This window comes from Microcaecilia unicolor, chromosome 1 (assembly GCF_901765095.1).
Source record: "Microcaecilia unicolor chromosome 1, aMicUni1.1, whole genome shotgun sequence".
NCBI classification, from domain to species: Eukaryota; Metazoa; Chordata; class Amphibia; order Gymnophiona; family Siphonopidae; genus Microcaecilia; species Microcaecilia unicolor.
In genome coordinates, this window is record NC_044031.1 from 484,487,580 (window position 1) to 484,503,749 (window position 16,170).

Sequence of the window (16,170 nt, forward strand, 5' to 3'; positions counted from 1 at the left end):
GTAATTTTGATTTTGGTGTGTATGCTGTTCTAGGAGAGAAGTTAACCTTGTGGATAAAGTTGTTTGTAGTTGGATTATTGAAGTTTAATTTTCCTCTAAATGGTAGACAGTTGAATTGTTGTCTGGAAGTATATTGGGATGTTATGTGGTAATACATATGTGTGTGTTCAAAGGCTTAGCGTCCACAGAATTAGGGAAATGAAAGGTAACAAGTAGTGCAGTCTTAAAAGAGGTTGCATTATAGTGGATTGTGTTCAATTTAAGATAATAGAGGATGCTTGTAGTACAGTAATGTATAAATATTTTGGTAGCTGCATTTATTAAGTTAGTATAGTTAATTTGTTAAATGTGAGGAATTGAAGTGTGTGATTATAGTACTATATATTGTAGTTGTAACATGTTATTGGTGGTAATCAGTGCTTTTTTTGTAGAAAAAAAGGTGCCAGTACTCATTTATTTATTTATTTATTTGCATTTGTATCCCACATTTTCCCACCTATTTGCGGGCTCAGTGTGGCTTACAATACTTTGAGAATGATGGAAGTACAATTGGTTACAGTACGATTATGGATTACATTATGATGAGTTATAGAAGACAGAATAAATACAGGATATCATTTGGGAATAGAACATCAGAAGATAACAGTGGTGAGTTGAGAGGGGGACAAACAATATCGAGGGAACATAAAGGTCTAACATTTTTATTTGTGGGTAGGGTTTTAAGGGTGGTGAGGATACGGGAGAAGAGACTTCAGGATAGAGTGTTTTGGTGCGTATCTATTAGTTTGTATGGACTTCATGTGTTTTGATCCTTGCCGTAGATTTTCTCAAAGAGATAAGTTTTCAGTAGTTTGCGGAAGTCGGTCAGTTTATACATTGTTTTCAGATTGCGTGGTAGTGTATTCCAGAGTTGTGTGCTCATGTATGCGAAGGTCGATCCGTGCAATGTTTTGTATTTTATTCCTTTGCATTTAGGGAAATGGAGATTGAGGAAGGTTCGGGAAGATCTTTTAGCGTTTCTGGGTGGTACTTTCGTATTTTGGTTTTCCGAAGATGAGTCTGGATGCTGTATTCTGGGCTGTTTGAAGTTTCCTCAGTATTTGTTCCTTGCATCCTGCGTATAATGAGTTGCAATAATCCAAGTGACTGAGTACGAGTGATTGCACTAGACTGCGGAAGACAGATCTTGGAAAGAATGGTCTAATTCTTTTCAGTTTCCACATGGAGTACAACATTTTTTTTGTTGTGTTGTTCGCATGAGTCTCGAGTGTTAGGTTGCGGTCAATAGTGACTCCAAGGATTTTTAAGGTTTCTGAGATTGGCAGATTTAGTTTAGGTGTGTTAATGGCGGTAAACTTATTCGTGTTGTATTGGGAGGTTAGTATGAGGCATTGAGTTTTTTCTGCATTCAGTTTCAGTCGGAATGCATCTGCCCAGGTGTTCATGATGTGTAGACTTTGGTTGATTTCGTTAGAGATTTCATTAGTCTTTTTTGAATGGAATGTATATCATTACATCATCGGCATATATGTATGGGTTAAGGTTCTGGTTTGATAGAAGTTTTGCCAGGGGGGGGGGGGTCATCATTAGATTGAAAATAGTTGGAGAGAGGGGGTATCCTTGCGGTACTCCACAATCAGGTGTCCATGCAGCAGACGTAGTTGAGTTTGATGTAACTTGGTATGAGCGTAAGGTTAAGAACCCTTTGAACCAGTTTAGGACATTGCCTCCGATGCCAAAATATTCGAGAATGTGTAATAGGATTCCGTGATCTACCATATCAAAGGCACTTGACATGTCAAATTGTAAGAGGAGTATATTGGTGCCGGGTGCAATCATTTGTTTAAATTTCGTCATTAGGGTAATTAATACTGTTTCTGTGCTGTGATTTGACCGGAATCCTGATTGAGAGTCATGTAGTATGGAGAACTTGTTGAGGTAGTTTGTGAGTTGTTTGGTAACCATCCCTTCGGTTATTTTGGTTATTAGTGGTATAGATGCTACTGGTCTGTAGTTAGTTATTTCGCTTGTGTTTTTCTTTGTGTCCTTGGGTATTGGTGTGAGTAAAATGTTTCCTTTTTCTTTTGGGAAAAGTCCATTTTGTAGCATGAAATTCATGTGGTTAGTTAGGTCTATTGTGAATTGTTGAGGGGCTGATTTCATGAGGTTGTTTGGGCAGATATCTAGTTTGCATTGGGATTTGGCGAATCTTTTGAGCGTTTTAGAGATGAGGTCTTCTGGTATTAGTTCGAATTCGGTCCAGATTCTGTCTGCTGGGTATATTCCGTCTTCTGGGTCAAGACAGTTTAGGAGTGTTGTGTATTCAGTAGGGCTGGTGGGTATTTTAAGTCGTAGTTGTATGATTTTTTCCTTTAAGTATTTCGCGAGGTCGTCGACCCCTGGTGTGTCTTTGCTGTTGTTTGTTACTGGTGTGGTGTCTAGCAATTTGTTTACAAGGTAGAAGAGTTTGTGTGTGTCTTTGTAGTTTGGTCCAATCATTGTTTTATAGTGTAGTCTTTTAGTCTGTTTGATGGTATATTTGTATTTCCTCCGGAGTGATTTCCAGGCATTCAGTGTATGTTCATCTTTCTTTTTGTTCCATGTGCGTTCTAGTTTTCTGACTTGTGTTTTGAGTATTTTCAACTCCTCAGTGAACCATGAATTTCTTTTTTTCCTGTGTGATGTTCTAGTTTGGATTGGGGCGATTGTGTCTAATGTTGTCTTGCATATGTCATCCCATTCTTGGAGGAATTGAATGGTGTCTGTATTTGTTGACCATTCGTTTTGGTAGACCTGTTGCCAGAATGTTGTGGAGTCTATTTTTCCTCTCGTGGTGTATGTTGTTCGTTCATGCTTGTTTATTTCGTTTCTGTGTATTTTTCGCCAGTGGAGGGAGATCATCGCTTTGTAGTGGTCTGTCCATGGTGTAGGTGTCCATCTTGTATCTGTAAGTAGGAGAGTTGAGTCTGGGTTGAATTTGTGTGTAATGATGTCCAGTGTGTGTCCTTTTTCATGTGTTGGTTGATTGTTAGGTGCGTGTAGATCCCAGAGGTTTAAGAAGTCTTTGCATTCTTGTGTGCCTGTTGAGGTATCGTCCTCAAGGTGTAGGTTAATATCTCCTATTATGAGGATGTTAGAGGCAGAGACACATGTGTTGGAGATAAAGTCCATGAGTTGTGTTTGGGAGTCTTTCCATTTTCCTGGTGGCCTGTAGAATATTATTGTGTTGAGGTGTCCTTGTAGGTTTGGATGAGTGATTCTTGTTGAGGCAATCTCGAGTTGTGGTGAGGTGGATTCGCCAGTAGTTGTTATGGAAAACTCAGATTTGTAAATTATGGCTATTCCGTCACCACATATGGCTCCACCCCTATTACAGCCACACCCACATTAGCTATTCCCCTTATACCAGCCATGGCGCATATAAACAGACATCATTGAAAATATTATACTAGTATAGGAGAAAAAAATAACGGGTTTTTTTCATTATAAATAATTTCTGTAAGCTGTTACAGCTCCAGTATATTATTATTATTAGCATTTGTATAGCACTACCAGACGTACTTTTTTTGATCTTGCCAGGTATTTGTGACCTGGATTGGCCACTGTTGGATACAGGATGCTGGGCTTGATGGACCTTTGGTCTTTTCCAGTATGGCAATACTTATCTACTTGTGTAAAATAAAAACCTTGAAATTTACCTGATAATCAGAATAAAATCAATTGCATTATAAGGAGTACAAAAACTGAAAGTTTAGAAAGCTCAGTCCAAAACGTTTTTGAAATAAAGCTTTAAAGAACTTTCCGAAATAATTGATAGTTTCTTAGCAGACAGATCTGTAAAGGAACGGGAATTCCACAGAAAGACAAGTTGATAATTCAAGGAAGAATCAAATAGCTTCCTTAATCTAACAGAATGAACCGAAGGAAATTTTAACATTTGATTATGGGTTTTCATAGTATTAATAGAAGTATGATGTAAAGGTTCCTCCAGATCATATAAATAGAGTGGTGCAATACTGTAAATAATCTGGAGTGTACAATTTAAACTGCCGTGGCCTCAACCGGTAGCCAGTGTAATCTCATCAGCAGCAAAGTGGCTGATGCAAATCTGCCAACTGAGAAAATCAATCGTGCTGTCATGTTCTGAATGAGCTGGAGACGGCTTGAACCAATAATCTGTACATACCAAATTCAAAATAATTTTAGATCGGTTTCAATTTTCTCAATGTGTGGAAGGACTTAACTAGGGATTTTTCATGAGTAGAAAAGATAAGTAAACTATCCACCTCCACCCTCAAAACTCTAGAGCAAAAGTCAAAAGAGAAGGTGCTCACTCCAATGGAATAATGAGAGGGAAGTTTTGAAAAATCAAATGGACCCAGCCAAAGAAATTTAGTTTTTTTTCTGGGTTTAATTTGTGTGTTATAGTCCAGTCCTCAGTAGCCAGTACACAATTCTCAATATCTGATAATGTGCTACTCCAATCCCCAGATCAGGAGGAGTAAGGTTATATCATCTGCATAAATTTAAAAAATGGTATTCTAAACCTTTCCAACACTAAGCCCAGAGGCTGGAGCAGCACATTAAACAATGATGGGGGCAGCAGGGAGCTCTGCAGGACCCCACAACCCAGGGTCCAATCTGCAGATAGCTTTCCCGCTTTATGCACTTTATAACTACGAATAGTGAGAGAACCATTAAACCAGCTCAGTACATTCTCGCCCAGTCCTATAACACTCAGTCTAGACAACAGTAAGTCATGATTGACAAAATGAAATGCAATGGATAAGTTGAACTGCACTAGAATAGCATTCTTGCCACGACTCAATAGTGCTTTACTGTGTGTGATAATAGCAGTTATCACTGTTTCAGTACTATAGTTTTTACGAAAGTCCGACTGGGCTGGATGCAAGAAGTTATATCTATCCAGGTAACAGAGATGCCGATTCCGCGTGTTTCCAGCGGGATTGGGCTGGTTCCCGTTGCCCTCCGCGGTATTTTTTCGAACACCGCGGGTCACAGGCTATTGGGAGGTTTTGACCGCCGTGGGTTGGGCACATTTCTATTGGTGACTTCTACTGGGCCAATATTGGACCAATAGAAGCCCTGAGAAGGCGGGTGCAGGCTTCCTTTAAGTATGCCTGCGTGGTAACTATCTAGCAATTTCAATAAACAATGGTATTGAGGCAATGGGACAACAATTGCTATCTGCAGATATCTTTTAGGATTCTTTGGAATTGGTGTAAGGGCAATTTCCCGCCACTGAGATGGCAATTTCCCATTGGCTAGGCAGTCATTAACCCAATATGTCAAAGCTGGCACAAACATATCGTTTGTAGAATTTATCAAATGAACCGGGCATGAATCCAGGCTACAGTTGGATTTGCCATATTTGGCCAACAACCGCCTAACCACCTCTGTCATGATCTCAAAATTATTCCACATACGATCTGCAGGAATATTGTCCCACCGATCAATTACGTCATCATCCCATAGTCTAAATTCAGCTGTCCATACAATTAAGAGCTGTCCATGCAAGATTGTATCCATCAAGAAGAGATCCTATCTCTCCAACAAAGCTTGTAACCCAGCATCTCCCCCTTCTGCCCCCTCCCCCGAGTCTGACATTTCTCCTTCCCCCTTCTTTTCTCCATTGTGCCCCCAAGTCCATCTCTCACTCTCCCCATTTTGCTGCCTCCCACTTTCCCCTGATACATCTTCTTCTGCTCCCTTTCTGCCCGCCCATGGGTCCATCTTTCCCTCAGAGTTCATCTCCCTCTTCTGCTTCCCCTACCACCCCCCTCCGCCTTCCCCTGAATTCATCTCTTCCTCTCCCCTCTCCTTTCAGCTCCTCCTTTTCCTTCCCCAATCCCATTTCTTCCTCTCTCCCTTTGGCCCCCTTCTGTTCTCTCTTGAGTCCTTCTTTTTCTCTCATCCTTTGGACTACCCGCCATCTCCTGAGTCCATCTTTTCTCTCCCTCTCCCCCTTTGGCCCCCCTCAGCTTCTCCTTTGCCCTTCCTAAGTCCATTTCTCCATCTCCCCCTTCAGCCTTCCTACCCTCCCCTGAGTCCATCTCTCCCTCTTCCTCCTGCTCCTCCATCCACCCCTATCTCTCCCTACCTTCCTCGTCCCTTCCTTTCTCTCCCTTCTTTCTCCCCTGAGTTCATATTTCTCTCTCTTTCCCTCTCCCCCCCTTTGGCCCCCTCTCTGCCCTTCTCTCTGCCCTTCTCTGAGTTCCTTTCTCTCCCCTTCTGCTCTCCCTTGTCCATCTATCTCTCTTCTTCTCCTCCGTCCAACCCCATCTCTCCCTGTCCCTCTTCCACCCCTACCCCTTCTGAGTCGCACTCCCTCTCCTGTCCCCATTCTACCTTTCCATCTCTCTCTCCCATCCCCTCTTCCTTCCATTGCCCATCCCTGAGTCTGACATCGCTCCCACCCCTCCCTGGAGTCTGCATTTTTTCCTCCCTCCTTTCTATCTCCACCCCCCCCCCCCAGGCCAACATCACTCCCTTCTGCCTCTTTTTGTCCTGCGTCACTCACTCACATGCCCCCAGCCCGGCCCCTTCTTCCCTCAACCCCCTTCCACGAGTCTCTCTCTCCCTTTCTCTAGAGCTTCAGCCACCTTTCCCCCAGTATCTCTTCTTCCATCCCTAACATCTCTGCTTCCTTCCCCTGAATCTACCTTAATTTACATTGCAAAGGTTGCTGGCAGCAGCGATTCACATAGGCTGCCCTTTCACCTGCTCCGGCGTCTTCTCTCTTCTACTGCTCTCACCCCTGAGGAAACAGGAAGTTATGTCGGAGAGGGAGGACTCAGTACTAGAAAGAAGATGCTGGGATTAGCAGCAGGGCAGCCTATGTGAATCACTGCTACCGCCGTCGGTGACTTTTGCAACACAAATTAAGGTAGACTCGGGGGGGAGGGAGGGAAGGAAAGAGAGATGCCAGCCAAGGGGGGTGGTGGAAGGAGTGATGCTGGGGGAGGGGTACAGCAGCTGAAGCTCCAGAGGAAAGGAGAGGTAGACTTGGAGGAGGGAAGTAAAAAAAAAATTAACAAGTAGGTTGTCCGGCCAGTGGTAAGATGCCGCTCCCTGAGGCTGCCGTCTCAGTTTGCCTCATTATAGAGCCACCCATGTTTGACAGTATGTTATTTTTATTATTTTATTACCTATATTTGATGTATTGTTTCTTTTTCTGTACAAGCTATTATACATGGATTGAAAACCGCAAAATTAATAAAAAAAAAAGTCGTTTTTGTAACGCACACCCATGCTCATCAACCACTGCAGCTGAAATGAATATCAAACGAGCATAACACTACAACGTGGCACTTGCTAATCTGCATACACAAGAATTATCTTTTTAATTGTAAGGTAAAGAGCTGAGCACCCTGTGAGCCCTTACTCTTCCGAGGGTGGGTCTGAGAGCCTGACTAAAGAAAAGGGAATTATCAGTAAGACAATTTCACCTTCATTGTCGTCTGGGGCCTTACCATTCTGAACAAGTTGGGTGTACTCAAGCAAAACTACTGAATTGGGAAAGACAAAGCCCCCCCCTAATGACGGCTGTGTCAAAGTCGGAGCAGGCTCTGGCCAGCATGTCCAACCTGTAATGCTTCACAAGGGAGTAGAACGATGACTGCATTGCTGCCCTAGGGGAAACCGGGAGCAGGGGAGGGGAGGGACTTCTGCACATCACTGTACCAGCTAGTGTAGTAAGCAGCGCTGTGGAGTCTGAGGTACCCTTTTACAAAGGTGCGCTATAAAAGTAAGCATGCGCTAAACGCTAGAGATGCCCGTATATTCCCATGGATGTCTCTAGCGTTTAACGCATGCAAAAAATGCTAGTGCACCTTTGTAAAAGACCCCCTAATTTGGAAACAATTTTGAGTGGCGTCGGAAATGGTAAAAATGTACCGACTTCAGCATCAAATAAAAACTTACATTATATATGGTAAATTTATCATTTTATATTTATGCATTTTTATAAGTTGTATTTACCAGTACTTCAGATCCAAGATAAAAAAAATTTAAAGCCTAATATCAGTAGGAGTTGGAGTTGAACGTTTGGTGTACCGTCTCCACAGTCCTAGTGATAAGGACATAACCACTACTAAGCAGGTTAAATTTGAGCTCAGTTTACAGAGATCCCTGCACAGAGTGTCTTGCATTCTCCCTTGACCAATTGTTACTAAAATGTGCTGATGCCTTATTGTTTTTTCATCAGTATGGTTTTCTTTATCAGGTTTATCTGCGACTGACAACAGCATAGAACCTGCAGACATCAGGTGGAGTTCCAGTGGCAGTGACTTGTCAGATGCGGAGGGTAAAGCGTTGTATTCAGGGTTCCAGAAACAAAACAGATGTGGCTTAAAAACTGATAAACTCTGCAATATGCTAAGAGAAGACAGGAGCAGTGAAGGTGAGTTTGTATGCTTGCGAAATCCTTTCAAACAATCAGGGTCAGGGCCCAATGATTAAAGGTAAATGCGGGTGCTAGCGGTCACTAGCGCCCGCATTTACCTTCGCTCACATGATTAGTGGGCAAACAGCTCCTGCAGCAGGCATTGCACAAAGCTCATTTAAATGAGCTCTGTGGTATTCCATCCCTATGATCAGAGAACAGCGCTCTGATCATAGGGGTGGGATAGCACCTTAACCCTAAGCCAGCTCAAAGCTGGCGTTTGGGTTAAGGCTCTGTTCCTGCCCCCCCACTCCAAAATCATGCAGCCTGGGCATGAGATCCAGGGGGGACTGGAGTTGTGGTGGATCTCCAGCCCCCTAAGCCCCCCACACCAAAACAAAAATACCCTGGTGGCCCAATGGGCTACACCCCCCCCACCTGCCCTAGTGGTCTAGCGGTCCCTTCCACCTCATGATTCGATGGAGGAAGGAAAAGCATCTCCATCCTCTTCCAGCGCCACCTACAAAATGGCGGTGTCCTGCCCAGTGCATCCTGGGACGCGCTGGGCGGGCCTTCCCTGTCAAACAAGTGTGGGAGGATTCAGGCACAATCCTCCCGCACTTTTACCTTATGATCAGAGCTAATAGTGTGCCTAAGTTTTCATTCTGTTAGCTCTGATCATAGGGAAGTTATTGCCCTGCGCTGTTCCAGTGCTAATTTTAGTGCACTGTTTGGAACAGCGTGGGGCTTCTGATCATGAGTCCTCAGTTATTCAGGGCATGGCAAAAAAATAATTGCCAAATGATTTAACGCATTGTGAGAACTTAACATTTTTGTATTTCTCCACAAAGCATTCTCATGAAAAGGTGAGATTTGTCTGACAAATATATCAGCATATATATGAAGGTGCACATGGGTATTGCTTGGAAATGTATGTATACAATAATGTTATACTATGTAGGAATAGTCCAGATATAGTAACATAGTAGATGACTGCAGAAAAAGACCTGCACGGTCCATCCAGTCTGCCTAACTCATATGTGCTACTTTTTGTGTATACCTTACCTTGATTTGTATCTGCCATTGTCAGGGCATTGTCAGATAAAATATTATGTCCCCTTACCAGCAGGTGGAGGTTGAGAAAAAAAACCCTTGAAGTTTCTGATGGCATCACGGTATAACAGGTGGTGCAACCAGGGTCCTGTTAGTATTTCTCTGCTTCCAGCAGATGGTGCAGGTTGATCTGCTGGAGCAGGGTTTTTTTTTTTTTGGTACTAACATGCCGGAATCCCCTAGACGCACAGCTATGACCTCTGACCAGTGATTGAGGCTGTTTGGTGTAAGCCCTTAGGAATCTGATTACAATCTTTCTCTTTATTGAGCTTGAAGGGATTTTCTGCCTCTCTGTATCTCTAAGCCTTGGTCCAAGGGCATTTGGTCATCAAGGCTATCCAGCATTGGTTCTTATGGGGTAACGATGACATAGGCAGAAAAAATCTCCTGCAAATTACATCAAAATTCAAAAGTGCTCTGTGCAATGCAGATAATCTTATTTAAAATGCTATTTATCTAAATCTTGTTTCAAGCTGCATTAGGTTCCACTGATGGTGGCCAGGGTTTTATTGAAGTTTCCTTATCTTTTCTATCTGGTTGATAATAAGAGGAGCTCATTGTGAACACTGTCTACTCTAAAAGGTTGTTTTTGTGGTTGTGTATGAGGAATTGTGATATTGCAGAAATAAGTGTGTATTTTTGTTCCTAGTCATACATCCAAAGGTTATATAATTCTTTTTTGAAGAAAGCCAGCTAATGATTTAACCTATTAGTGGAATGTAACCACAAAGGCATGGTATGGTCGCATTTTCAATATGATAATACTGGAACCCAGCTAAGGAGCAGGTTATTTTGAGTTAGGCTTCGCTGGACCAAACTTGCTTTCCTTGTGTTATCACCATCCAGTTGGATAGGCAGTGCCTTAATAGGTGGAGGATAAAATATATATTTTTAAAAATTTGATATTTATATCCCACATTATCCCAAGCAAACTCTGGTTCAATGTGACTTGCATTTGAAAATACAGTGCGACAGAATAATAAAATTCAGTAACATCATGGGAGCAAGTTGATAGATAAGTAAGAAACATTTAACAAAATTGAGATTAGCATATATACCCAACTGGGCATTTGAAAGTCTGTTCCTTAATGCTGCATATTCAGAAATCATATCCATAAGTATAGACAGTTTTTCAAACATTATCACATGCATACACCAGAACAGGCATCCATACACACATTGCAAAAGTAAACAAGAACTTCTACAGAGTACATCCAATACTTAATTTTTATATTTAAATCATCTTTATTCAAAGCACAACATGTTGGTAGATGAGCTTCAAACAGAACAAGAAAAAACAGTGAACCATCCAACATGGAACTAAATAAGATATTAAAAAACATCTACTTGTTTTGTAAATTCATCCGTGTTTTCGACAACTTCATGTGATGTTCTCCTACCAAAGGAATAATAATTTAAACGATATTTTGTGTACTGCGGAAGTTTGGAATAGAAAGAACATGGGCATGAAGAACAGAGGACAACATGCACCTTGTGGGACATGTTCGGTGTGTACGGTGCTAATGGACTCTTTAGTCAATTTGTTGACATGCATACAGGTCAGATTGATCCCTTGCATGCCAATACAACTTGCAATTCTACTAACATGATATATTTACTCAAATGTCCATGCGATCTATACTACATAGGACAAACATCTAGAGCTTTGAAAGCATGATTGATAGAATATCGTCATTGTGTTCAAGCAGAGAAATTAAATGATCCTCTTGTGATGCATTTTGTAGATAAATGTTATTCTTTTGCGGAGATTCGCTGCATTGTTTTGGAACAATTGCAGATTACTGAAAGAAGAGGAGATATAAAATGGATTTTTAGACAACATGAACAAAGATGGATTTATTCTTTACACATGGTGGCACCTCAAGGGTTAAACGTTGCAATAGAGTGGAAGGCTTTTTTATGAATGCTGACCTCGGTTAGGGGGATGGAATTGATGTCATCATGTCAATATATATTGAAGGCGTTTTTAGACGAAGCCCGTCGCCATTTTGGGAGAAAGTCATGCATGGAAAGTATATTTATGAAACTTTTTGATGGCGAATCATCTTGGAATGAGCTGATATCTTGATAAAATAAGTATTTCCCCTGAAGCAACCTACGGTGGTGAAACAGGGAACCCCTGTCGGGATTGGTGAAGTGGATTCCAAGAATATGGTTTAATGCTCCCAAGATAAGTACTTCTTATTCAATTAGAAGTTATCATATGTTTGAAACTTTCCAGAATAACTATTCTGTATCTCTAAAAGTTTTTTGGTCATTGCTAAAAGACTGAAAACAGGTGGAGTTTTTTTTATTTTATTACTAATGATTGGGGAGAGCCACCCACAGATATGAAGGTTTGCCTTACAAGTGGATGTGTATCTCATTGTTTCTGAAGTGTTTTTTCTCCACTTTTTGGCATTTTTGATGGTATTGCTCTGTATGACCCTTCTTGAGATACAGAATAAAATAGTGGAGGTGTATTTTTGAATTGTGATTCCTTACTCCACTGATTCTTTGAATGTGGAGTTATTACCATATAAACTTAGCAATATCAACTGAATTTAGGACCAACAGGTCACCAATCAATAACTTAATAGTGATTTTACAAATGGCTGAAAAAAGGAGGAAAAGGTCTCATAACCCGGTCTGTTCTCCATTCATTTAATTTAGAGGAGCAATGTTGAAGACTTTCAGTGATAAATGTAATCATCCACCAAAAACCTCCACCATCCAAAACCATATGCTGTGCACAAAATATTACTCAAATAAATTGTGCCGAGTGACTAGCGGTACGTTAATAGACAAGGTAATGTGGTACTTATCTTCGGCTCCACAATACCCGACAGACATCTGTTTTGCCGTCGCTTTGTCAAGGGAAAGGAGCTTATCACCTAAAATAATAATAATAATAATAATAAAAAAGGTCACTCCCTGTGTTGGTGAACTTTTTAAAACAAAGATTTTTAATTTGAATAAAACCCAGATTCACAGTGACCTCACATGCCTGATGCTGCCACCGCTTAAGTAAAAAAGATGGTGGCGACGTCTTTTAACAGGAAATGCTGAAGAATCGGGCTATCAGCTGAGCTGGCAGGAACTTGCATACAAACGTTGATTGGCACATGGTGATGTATGTGACAGGAGGGATGAAACTAGGAAGAGAAAATCAAGAAGAGGCAAAGAAAAGATCATTTTCAGAAGTTTGTGCTCATAGTTCAAATCTATCAGTGAGTGAGCCCAAGAATCATTGAGTGGGAGTTATAATATTGTGGCTGGGCCAGTTTTGGGTAGCTGCTGGTATCTTCTCTTTTCTTCTAACCTTACAGTCACTGAGGTAAATAAAGTATTTCATTAGAAGGATGGGGTAAAGGGAAGAGGCTGTAGAAGTATGGAATATCATGAACTGAAATTTCCCAGCTTTGATATTGAGGGGCTTTTTCTGTTTATTAATAATTCCTCTTTAAAATTGCCTTCAGTTCAGTAAATATAGATATTCAATTACACTATTCCATACCATGAGGCTTATCTTCTAACTGAACAAAATTAGTCACAACAGGAAGTGTCCTTTTTACACAATATAATGTTAAATCTTATTTCTAGTTTCTCTAATCTGAATCGGTATCTGAAAGAAAGATGACTTGCATCTGATTTTGAATTTGAAGGTTCATTTTTATTTTCATAGTTTAGTAAGCAGTAATTTGCATGGATTGAAACTTCTCTACTCTTTCACATGTAAGTCTGTTTCTTGATATATATATATGTGTGTGTGTTCCAAACACAGACCAGTTCCTTTCACATGGTACTGACAACCACAGTACTTTGCTCGGGATTTAAATTGTAATTTATCTAATATTTTTCATTTGCCTTAACCTTTATATTACATAATTATTTACAAGCATTATGAGAGAAAACATCCTATACACTCCCTTTCACTTGGACTAGACTTGAAATAGTAAAGTAGAAGTGAAAGGTGAGTAGATCCCTTGTCTTGTGCCTTGTTTTAATATTTGCATCTTTCATTAAGATGAACCTTTGCTGATTGACTGGGACAATGAGAGTGATGGTGAAGATACTGGTGATGAATGCATTCTTTCTGAGAAAGCTGAAAGTGCCCTGGAAATATCAGACTCTGATTCCTGTTCAAGTAGGACCAGTTCACATCAGTTGGAGGAGGTTTATCAGCCCCATAAGGTAAGAAACTATCAATATGTAAGAGAGGACTATTTGGATGTCATATATCATCCAACATGGCATTATATAAGATATTAAAAAGCATCTACTTGTGAAGTATAGCCTTTCTTTTTAGGTGCTACTCATTCTTTATAAGAGTATCTATTTTGGTAAGTGTTTCTTTCTCTCTAGTGACAGCTAGATATATATCTGTGGATCTCTGCTTCAGCACATTTGCACTGTTTAAATATGACACCAACATGGGAGTCCTGAAACACAAAACTGAAACTCATCTACTTTGTGTAGGAGGTGTAAAACCTCAAACTTGTTCTTTAAGGCTTTGAGCCTATTTTAATGCTGCTTGTTTATGGAGCTCTGCTTTTTTTGCCTACATGAGTCCAACTGATCAGATTTTGGCATGACATTTTATAGGTACCAATCATTAAAAAATAATGAACAGCAAAAATGTTTGTACTAAGTTACACTTGTATTTTTTTTTTTTCATGAGGAGATATATTTTGCTAGCACTTTAATTTATGTGATTTTCTTTTGAATTGATATTTATAATAAGAAGCAAACTTCAGTATTCCAGTGTTCATTTGAGAATCCATGTTCATTTTTGCACCCAGTAATTGTATCATGGGACTCTAGTAAGAGATGAATATGGAAAAGTTCATTGAATTATCACCTGCTAAGAAAGATATTTGATTAGAGTATGCTGATCCTATGACATTCACTTGGTCTGTGAATCTAGAGAAGTGCTATATCTTGAAGTAAAGGCCATTCTCTGTGACTGTAAGCAAGGACTTTCTTGAAATCAAGATGCTTATCTTAATCTGAGTTTAGGATTATCGTTTTTAGCACTCTGTGTGACAAAGAAACATGGAAAATGATGGCAAAAAAAAGACTGTACGGCAGTGGTTCCTAAACCTGATCTTGGAGGCATCCCCCAGCCAGTCACGTTTTTGGGATATCCACAATGATATTCACGAGAGAAATTTGAATGCAGTGGAAGCAACGCATGCAGATATCTCTCATGAATATTCATTATGAATATCCCAAAAACCTGACTGACTAGGGTGCCTCCAGGACCAGGTTTGGGAACTACTACTGTATGGTCTATCTTATGGTAGTGTGTCCATCCTCATGTGCTTGTCTTTACAGTCCCTTCTCTCTCGTTTCATGGTTCATTTTTCTGAGCTGTCTTATGTAAAATTAGTTATAAGCTAATTTTCAAATGAAGAAAAGTATGCATCTAATAATTGAAAATTGGCTTCCTTTTCATGTGACTTAATGGTGAGATATTCAGTTCTAAGGCTGAATGTCTAGCTATCTTTGAAAATTTGTTTCCATTTTTTTTAATATAGCATAATTTTGGGCTTATTAGTTATTGCCAGTTACTGCTGATAATTTCTTGTTAACATCCAGTTAATAGCACTGATTAGCTAGTTAACCAATTAAGTTATACGTGTTGTTATAGAATATGCTTCGGTTTCCATGCAGATTTTCAGACGCAATATATAGAGTCCGAGGGTAAATGTGTATAATTTGTGCAAAAATAAATTTCAAGAACTTATCTCAAAAATCTGTGATGGAAATTGAAAATATAAATGGCAGCCAAGTCTGTGGCTTGCACTAGCATCTGAGGTATTTTCCTGTATTAATAAAAGGTTAATACAAAGTTTATGAACTTTATTAAAGACTCTGTATCTAAAGGCTTATTACTGATTTTTTACTCTGCTTGTGGGAATTGATGAGGGTACCTCTTTCATATTTGGGAGTGTACAAAGATTAGGATATTCTGCGGTCAAATTCAGAAAGATTTTTTGTTATTAGGGAGGAGATTACTTTAGACCTGAAGCTATATGTGTTGGATGTTGGAGAGAGGGTGTTCCATGAAAGTAGCAAAAACAGGTAAATAGCCTGCCTTTGGCAGGTTAGAGTGATAACATAGAGAAGGAAGCAGGTGGAACCTCCAAGCGTAGAACAGTGGAGAAAGTATCTGGGTGGGATCTTGCTAATAGAAAAGCTTACCACAGTTCATTGCACTATGAAAAATTTGAAAAGGAATGGATGATTCTGCTGAAGTACATGAAGATGGTTGTTTTAAATGTGATTGATACTGTATTTTGTGATATCGGGATGCTTTATTGCTATATCGGTTTTATGTCTATTATTTTATGTGCATTTTTTAACATGCCGCATGGACGTGTACTGGAACTGGTACTATTTAACATATTTATAAATGATCTGGAGATCGGAATGACGAGTGAGATGATTAAATTTGAAGATGAACCAAAACTATTCATAGTTGTCAAAACGCATGTGGATTGTGAAAAATTGCAGGAAGACCTTAGGAAACTGGAAGACGTCATCTGCCATTTGGATATCCATTTAATGTAGACAAATGCAAAGTGATGCACATTGGGAAGAATAATTCAAATCATAGTTATCTGATGCAAGGTCTACTTTAGGAGTCA

The 16,170-nt window shown here is 40.0% G+C and overlaps 1 protein-coding gene across 2 annotated transcripts in view; it reads left to right on the plus strand.

Moving 5' to 3' along the window:
- The window catches only part of SPIDR (scaffold protein involved in DNA repair), a 602,511-nt gene that overhangs the window by 43,972 nt on the left and 542,369 nt on the right, over positions 1 to 16,170 (plus strand). For both annotated transcript variants that reach the window (XM_030214124.1, XM_030214131.1), the window contains exons 4-5: positions 8,246 to 8,422; positions 13,545 to 13,711. In XM_030214124.1, coding sequence (XP_030069984.1) covers positions 8,246 to 8,422; positions 13,545 to 13,711 — 344 coding nt within the window. The remainder of the gene's footprint in view (positions 1 to 8,245; positions 8,423 to 13,544; positions 13,712 to 16,170) is intronic.